Raw genomic sequence first — 9,298 nt, forward strand, 5'->3', positions numbered from 1 at the left:
CGAATCAAGAATTGTTATGCTACTTTCAGTGCTTTGTTTAGCTGAAACATTAGTGGAAAATGCCAATGCTTTTATCTGTATTTTCCAACATGGAAAAAAAGATATTTAAACCCAGAATATATACAAAGAGATGAGCAGACTTCTTAAAGATCTGAGCTACCGAGTAAACGTTTGATTGCAGACTAATCTATTCTAGCTCCGGCACTGATAAGAGGCGGATTATATTATTCCTTGGAGTGGTAATTTTGGCGGATATTAAGCCTTAATAGCCGTTCTCGAGTTGCTTATACCTGTTTTAAAAGATTTACAACTGTTAAAGCTACCATAGACGTCGTCCCAAAGTTACTTTACCTCTCTCGGGTTAACGCCAAATTGGCCCCAGCTTACAGTTTTAAATAGTGGACAAGGTCCCAAATTTTCAAAATACGTAAGCGGGTCTTGTGGGGAGAAAAACCTTGAGATTTGCTTGCCACCAAAATCCAAAAAATTCCCTGCATGGCCTAGGATTCCAGGCCTTATCATGAGTTATGAAGCAAATGAAAGATAATTAGTGAGCTGATTCATGTTAAAGCAGCAGAGAGGCACAGTTGGACCATTCAGATAACTTAGGCTTAAACGTGCAGTTAATTTTATATTGGACTTTAATTGTGATCTTACTATTATGATACAATACAGTCTAGTTATTAAAAGAGTACTCTGTTTTTCCTTTTTCTTTATTATTATTTGGAAAGGGTTGTTTACTTTGGTTCTAAGCATGGTTTTGAACAGAGTGCGCCCCTGCCAGTTCTGGTAATTTATTTCAAGAAAAAGAGTGATTTATCACTTACCAGTCACAGAGGTTGCTGCGACCAAACAAGGTCATATTTTTTATGTTCCAGTCCTTGTCAAATTCTAAATCCATAGAAAAGGAAAAAGGTGAGGAGTACTCCCAAATCTGCAAAGTAGATGGCAATGCTTTAAATAACTCAAAAGTCAAGTGGCAAATTGGTAATCAAGACCCTTTATAACTCCATTTGAACATGGTTCAGGATTCCCATATACCAAAAAAATTAAAAATGGTTGGCCCCTCCTACCTAAAAACCTTGCTCCCCCTTCATGCCTTCTCATTGAAATCACCATCTTCTACCTTAAACTCCATGAAGATCAAAACTCTTATCCACACCCTCATCTATGCTCAAGTTTGTCGTCTCAGTCGAGCATTTTCCAAAGCAAAATCCATTGCCATTCAAATTTATAAAGAAAGCAAGCCTATACATTTCATTTCCAACTCAAAGACCTCAAAAAAGAGCTACAAGCATAAGAAGCTATTCTTTGGTTCATTTCGGCTACACTACAATTGGTGCTCTTCTCATGTTACACCAGTTCCAGCTCCAGTTCTAGAAGGCTGTACGGCAACTCATTTGTACTATGATTCAACATGGAACTCTGTTATTTCAACCGAGCAATGTGATGATCAGGATACTGTGGAGTCTGAGCTTTCAGGTTACCTTCAATGGCTAGAAGAGAAGAAGGTTAACGGTAATTCTACTGCTGAGACAGATATCAATGAGATTGATAGGCTAGCAGAAATGTTTATAGCTGATTGTCATGAAAAGTTTAGGTTGGAGAAGCAGGAGTCTTACAGGAGATTCCAGGAAATGCTGGCTAGAAGCATGTGAAGGTTTTTCTTAATTATTAGCTAATCTTTCCTCTTCTGTTTTTTTTTTTTTTAATTTTGCTTTCCCAAGCTTCTGTTTGTGACATACATTGGTGGGGGTGAGAAAGTGTAGCCATTGAGAGACTGGAGGGCCTTTTTCTTTCTTTTTTTTGTTCTTTTTCCCTTGTAACTTTTCTTCTCTTATTTTGTGTATGGAGAATTGTACATGACAGAGTGTGGGGTATTTGTGCAATTCTTCTCTTAAATTTGTGATGGTTTGGTTTCCACTTGCAAGGTTATATATGATTGGTGGGAGTGGATCTGCTTCTGAAGTCCTTGGATTCAAGTTGTGGGAATTCCTCACTTTCTTTCTCTTAAGTATATTAAAAGCATCTTTGGGGGATGGGGAAGACAAAATGTTAAAGAAACATCAGTAATGAATTTTTCCAGAATTGTATGCTCTCCTCCCTTATTTAGAAACAGCTGGTAGATGAATGTTCTATTCTATCAGGTAGTAGAAATATAGTAGCTATAGATAGGTTTCAGGGCCAAAAAGTCTTAACTAGTAGGTTTTTTTTATTATAAACATATGATGGAAAGTTCTGTGTAGATGCTAATCCACTTTCATTAGTGTATCATGTTAATTTAGGATCAGTAACTTAATCATTTGTCAAAGTTATCTAGTTGTTACACTTCTACCAATGTAAGTAAGCCAACTTTTCCAATCCAATATATTTTTTTGGCTAATTTATTAGAAGAAATTTGAACACCTTAAAGCAATTATTTAACCTCGATTCCAGTCACCCAATCCTCCAATTATTAAGTTCACCGTACTATCCTGGAAAGTGTACTAGATTCAAGTTTTCTTAGTCATGAAAACTAGGTTTTCCAACTACGATCTCACGCTGATTGCATAGACCAGTAGTACATATCCCTTTATTGACTTATAAGACTTAAGGATCGTCATCTCGTTATTTGTGCTAATCATTTTGTTGATCTATAAACGAAGTCTGCAACGATCAAAGGAGCTGCTAGGCTAAGTCAATCTTCATCTCACCTTACAAAGAAGTTGTCACAAATATTTTTGTTCAAGTTATAAAAAAGGAAAGAAGGCTTACCATGCTTGGCTGGAGAGTGAAAACATAATTGAAGATACATGAAGAAGATCAAATTAGACACTATATTATACTCACTAAATTTTCGTTCATGTGGATCCTCCTCAACTTGCATTTTAAAATGATACGTTCTTTCCAATTCTAAATTTTATAAAAATCATTTTAAATTTCATATGAAATTTCAAAAATTTGGAAGAAAATTATTTAATTTTAAAGATAAGATAGTGAAAGTGATTGAAAAAGCCCTTTTCCCCCTAAGAATTAACACTATTATAGCTCCTTTAATCTTTCCAATGACCATATGCCAGATAGTGTTCCTTATTGTAATTACTTTACACCTAATTTTTACAAAGTCGTAGCAATTCCAGGATTTTCTCTTCCAAAACCATAACATGATTGAAGAACCCCGGAAGAAAGGAAAGGTATAAAGGAAAACATTTTGTTGAACCTACTCCAATTCAGAAAAGGGAGATCTTGATGAATCTCATATGATCAAAGGCACATGTACATGGCCATGGCATGAAGCTTGTGACATAAGGTACCAATTGACATGATCAAAGATACACATCCTCTGTACCTTGACTTCGATCAAAGACATGAGAGAGATCCTTTATGAAAAACTTGCTGTTAGTAATTTATCTATGGTCCAATTAGGAATTCAAAGCTGCAAGTTAACAAAATCTAGATGACTCAAATCTAAATGGAATTGAATAACTAAACTTTCAGATAGAAGTTCCAAAAAGCCGAAGCTGGGGGATGAGAATGGACGGTCAAAGGACATCCCTGGTTAAGAAGTTGACGTACATAAAAATATACATAAAGGTTCCTTTCATAGAGAATGTGCATACATTAGAGAGTGAGCCATTGAGAAGTATGTAACTGCGTATATGTATTGGGCCGGTTATATAGGTTGGACTCTCACCAGGGAGTTGAAGCAAGTAAGCCAAGAAGAGCTTAAGAGGAGTCAAGCATGCTTTTGTCTACAGAATTCTTCTTAGGACTGTAAAAGACAGAGGCAAGGCATCAATGAGATTGTTCTTTTATCTCCTGGTGTGTTTCTTTATTCCAAAACTTCCTTTGTCGCTTTTACATGTAATTGGAAGAGAGAGAAGAAGGGAGGGAAAGACCTTTAGCAGAGTCAGATTGGTTCCTTTGGTCTCTTTGTTTCCTGATGTTTGGACTGACTTTACATAGAAAAGTGGATGCTCAAGTACTGGTTGGATTTTATTCTTGGTAGGATAAGTTAGAGGAGTTGTAGTTCTCTACATGCCATTAACTCAAAAGTTATGTCCTTGTTTTGTGGCTTTCGATTTTCAAAATGGAATGACAAAGTTACAAAATCGAGGAATGAATTCCCTTTTCATACTTTCCCAACTTATAATAATTATTTATATATAGTCATCACAAGTTCACACCTCTCCACACCATAAAATTGCACCTATTAATTATTTATCGAACAAGTGTAGAAGGTTCTGAAAGCAATACCCACTTGTTAGAATTTGAGAATAATTCTAGTTTTGAAATCAAAATCTTATATAAAATAAATAATTTAAATATGACGTCAAGTTAATTGATAGTCTAATCAAGTTTGCAATATGTGTGCAACTTTTATACTTTAAAACATTCTCAAAATTTTTATTTTTAAAAACGAGTGAATTCAAATTAAATTATTTTGAATTTAAATTATTTCGAATTTGAGTCAGTTTGAATTTAAATTCAAATTATCTAATAATTAAATTTTATATTTTTAATATTAAGTTCGAATTTAAAACTTTAAGTCAATTCATCTCAAATTTTAAGTCATTTTGAATGTTTTTTAAATTAGATCATTTAGAGTTCAAGTATTATATCGAATTTATAACTCTTAAACTTTGAGTCCTTAATTTTTTTATCAATTTAAATTTAGTTAAATTTGAGTTCGATTTAAAATATATAGAAAGAAAGTTCAAAAAGGGGGGAAGTTGAGAATGGGGCAAATTTCACATTTGAAATTATGTTTGGGCATTTAAAAAGCCAACGCACTAACACTTTTGTAGAATTTCAAGACGGCTAATAGGTCTGCTCTCACAGAAAATGCGGCTGCCAATGCTTTTTGGATGAGCATATCTTGTTGTTTGTTGACTAATTCAACTGTCTACAGTTGGATTTTTTTGTGGAGCCTGTTCTCCCCAGCCAGCCTGCTTTTTCTTTTTCTTGTTCTCATACTCAAAAATGGCTTAAAACAACTTATCCACATTTCATAAGTTCCAATCTCCTCTTTCGTAACTTAAAATTAAGTGTTCTTTTTTATCAATTTTATCATTAATCCTGGAAATAAATGGATGTTATTTCTTTTTAGTACATAACCTATGGGGTCTTAGCCTCTCATGTTGCATAAAAGAATAAAGATACTATTCTTTCCGATTCTCGACCTCATGTAATATAAGCGACTCTTTTATTCTCATTATACGTGTAAGATATTATTTTTTATTAAAGGAATTCTACTTTAATATTTTTTTAACGAAATCATAAAGTTATAAATCTTTTTTAAAAAATTTATAGATTCTGCATTTTAAACTTTTCAAAATATATTTTTGAATAAATTACTTCTGTGGTCTCTAAAATTTACATATCATTTTTAATTTTTATGGTTTAAAAAGTAATTTGATAATAACATTATATCAAAGTGGTCCTTCTATCAATATTTTTCGTTAAATCTAAAGTAAAGTGTCAATTGGTGACATATACGTAACACATGAAAAACACTCATCACTAATGTGTACAAAAATTGGGTTATGTGGATTTTTGTTTTCATTTCCTCTCATTTTTCTCATTTTAAATTTTTTCTTCTTCTTTTCTTTCTCTTTTTTCCTCTTCCTCTCCCTTTCTCTCCTTTGGTGGCCCCTGTCGTGACGTGCGGGTCCGGGAACCCGTCCGCCAGATGCGAGGCGAAAATTAAAATCTCAAGGTGTGGGAGTCGCCATCAATCTTTTTTATCTAAGGTGTGATTGGTCACCTATTAACCCGATTCTTAATCGACGAAGCCCTAAATTAATTTTAGATCCGTCAAAAAAACGAGAACTGGTCCACGTTTTTTAGAGATGGGTTCGGGAGTGCGATTACGCACGGAGAAGGGTTAGCACCTCCGTGACGCCCGTTCTACGAACGGTACCATTTAATCTTAAGTTATCTTAATATAACATTTTCTTAGTTTAATCCCTATTTTATTAATTAAATTTTTATTGAATTGTCAGACTGAGTTTTTCACTTGGTCTTACGTATGCATATGATGCAAGCGTAGAATGATGTCGTGACTTGTTTATTTTAAATGATGGAGTCGGTAATCTTTTATTGGAAAATTATTCGAAGACTATCCCAACGCTTTGGTGAAGTCTCGAAATTCTCCTCACCTAGAGATATCCCCGGAAGAACTCGTCTCTACGAGCTCCTCGGGGAAATCCCATCATCGGGATTCCCGCGCCATTTGCAAAATATGAGTGGCATGCAATGACAGTATAAAATGATGGTATCTATATGCACGCGTTTATTGATTGTTTAAAAAATTTTGGTTATTTATTTATTATTTATTATTTATTATTTATTATTTTTATATATACTTTATTTTTTGGTTATTTAAATCCGTGTTTGTTGTTGGTCAATTTTTTACTTGTTTACAAAGCTTATCTAAATAATTAATTAATTAACTTTTAAACGATTAATTTAACTTTGTTTAATAATATTTATTTGAATTAACAAAATCTTTCTACATATATTATTTTCTAATAATGACTATTTGACTTAATGGGTTTTGAAATTTAGAGTTCAGATTTATCCCGACACTTCGGTGAAAATCCGTCTCGAACTTCACACCAGAAAAACATCCACCCGAAAGAGGCAACTCTTTGCCCCCTTTTTGGCGGTAATACTCAAATATTTTCTCCCAATTATATTATTTATTATTATTATTTATTTATTTTTCATTTTATTATTATCATTATTTTTTATTTTTATTTTATTTTATATATTTTTTATTATCATTATTTTTTGATTTATTTTATTTTATATATTTTTTATTATCATTATTATTTTTTTTATATGTTATATATTTTTTATTTTTTATTATTTTTTATTATTATTATTTATATATAATATAATATATATACGTATATTTGCATCATGAATTACTATTAATATTATTATTTATTTTATTTTTTGCAAGCTTTGAAATATTTTTATAATATTTTTTTTTTTATTATTTACATATCTTTATTAAAGCTAAACAAATAATTAAAATAAACTAAACTAGATGAACCCAAATCCACAAGAGATGGGTAGGGCCTCACCTTGCTTGGGCCGGAAGGATGGCCCAAGTGGTCTGGGCTGCGCGGAGGTCTGCTTGGCCCGCTTCCTTGGTCCGCTTGGGCTTCTCCTAAACGCACTGTTTTGGGCTCAGGAGACTCCCTCAAACGACGTCGTTTAGGCGTCGACCCTTGGAATCCTTCACTTCACTGAAACGGCGCCGTTTAGGCGTGCTTCCTCTGGCTATAAAATCCTTTTTCAACCTTTTTTATTCATTTTTTTCATTTTTGTTTCTCTCTCTAGACCGAACCCTCTCCCTTCTCTCTAAAATTTTTTTTCTCCCTTCGTCGGCGCCGGCGTCCTCCCCTCTTTTCTCGGTTTTCTCTTTTACCCGGCGAATCACTTCGCCTTCCGTTGGACGATTCTTCCCTATTCCCGTCGGCCTCTCTCTCTCTTCGCTCAGATCTGAACCTTCCGTCGGTCTCTCTCTCTCTCTTCGCTCAGATCTCCCCTTCCGTCGGCCTCTCCCTTTTCTCCCGGATCTCACCTTTTTCTCCTTGTTTCTCTTTGTGTTCTTTCTCTCCCCTTTTTGTGGCTAACTGCTGTGTTTTTTCTTTTGCAGGTTTTGCAGGGTTTTAAAGAGCCGGGTTGTCCAATTTTTTGGACAACCCGGCGTACGCCCAGCCATCCCGATTTTTTTTTATTTTATTTATTTATTTTATTTTATTTATATTTATATTTATTTATTTAAGTGTCTACAGCCACAAGCTGGCCGACGACAACAGAGGTAGGGACCATGCAACGTCGATCGGGTTAAATTCAACCCTCTGTCATTACCGGCTAAACCCTGGTCAATAGGGAAGACAGAGAAAAAAGAAGAAAAAAAAGGGGAAAATGAAAAGATTAAAAATAGAAAAAGGAGATATAAAATAAAAACTTAATAAACAAAAGAAGGAAAATTTTGGACGCTTTTTTAAAATTTTTTAGATATATTTTAATTTAATAAATAAATTTTATATATTATATTTTACCATAAGTATTTTTTATTTTATTTTTTTACTATAATATGAATTTTTTTAATTAAATTTAAACTAAATAATTTTTTAAATAAATGGTTAACATACATATCAATTTTCATATGTCTATCATGTCTATTATGTCGACTAACATTTAATGCGATGAAAACATCATTCGATTATGACATGATGTTAATAGTAAAAGAATCAATAAATTTTATTTAAAATTATAAAAATCAAAATGGTATGCACTCTAAATTTTAGAAACCACAGTAATAAAAATATTTTAAAAAAAAGGAACTCAGTTTAGCTCATTTATACCTCTAATTTAAATAGGCATAATAATATAATAAATTAATGTTTTTCTAAAACATTTTTCAATTCCAAGACATATGCCTCTCCTTGATTCATAGCTGGAAAGATGGGCTTCGCTCATCACTGCTATGGGCTCAATGAGTGATTGCTTCTAATCCGTCTTTAATTCAGACCTCAATTGGGCTTCGGCCTTCCTTTTAAAAGAATAACGAAGCTTTTGTCGGCGCATTTGCTATAATCTTCATCCTTTTCTCTTTTTTTTTTTATATATTTTGACTGCACAAATGTAAAATTCTGATTCACATTTTCAAAAACAATTCTCAAAGAGAGTGTTGCCTTTTTTTTTTTTTTTTTTTCTGCTTCAAGTTATTATTAATATTAGCATCTCATTGCAAATTACTATCACGAATTACCAATAATAATAACAATAATAATAATAATAATAATTTTTAAGTAAAAGATGAAAAATGAAGGAAAAAAGATAAGGTAAAATTATAAATAAAATTATTAATTTAAATTGAATGAGTGTTTTCTCTCGCATCCATAAGAATTCGATTTTGAGAGGAAGAAAAGTTACAAATCCATTCATTTTCCTTTCCTCCTATTTCTCTTCTACCAAAGGAAGGAAATAATTTTTCCTTCCACCCTCTATCATTCCTTACTCTTTCTCAACTACCAAACAAAGTATAAAAGTAACAATCGAATCACAATCTTTTCTTAACCTAATGATAAGAATCTTAATTATATGATGATTATATTTAATATTCATATTTTTAAAAAAATCAAAGAAATATAATTTTATATATATGTGATATATATTGAGCTGAACCATTGTTCGTAGAGTTTTTAAGCTTTATAAATGAAATTAAAATATTATCCATTTACCATATTAATTTATTTCTTTTATATATTTTAACGAAAAATGAAATAATCTTTTC

The 9,298-nt window shown here is 32.4% G+C and overlaps 1 protein-coding gene across 1 annotated transcript; it reads left to right on the plus strand.

Annotated features, from left to right (window-relative positions):
- The first annotated feature begins 1,019 nt into the window (after positions 1-1,019).
- On the plus strand, positions 1,020-1,968 carry LOC18599090 (cotton fiber protein). The gene has a single exon (XM_018120818.2). It carries the CDS (start codon positions 1,020-1,022, stop codon positions 1,656-1,658), a length of 639 nt encoding a protein of 212 aa, XP_017976307.2. The 3' UTR covers positions 1,659-1,968.
- The last annotated feature ends 7,330 nt before the right edge of the window (positions 1,969-9,298 follow it).

The sequence above is a fragment of the Theobroma cacao genome, chromosome 5, assembly GCF_053813885.1.
Source record: "Theobroma cacao isolate CCN51 chromosome 5, ASM5381388v1, whole genome shotgun sequence".
NCBI lineage: Eukaryota > Viridiplantae > Streptophyta > Magnoliopsida > Malvales > Malvaceae > Theobroma > Theobroma cacao.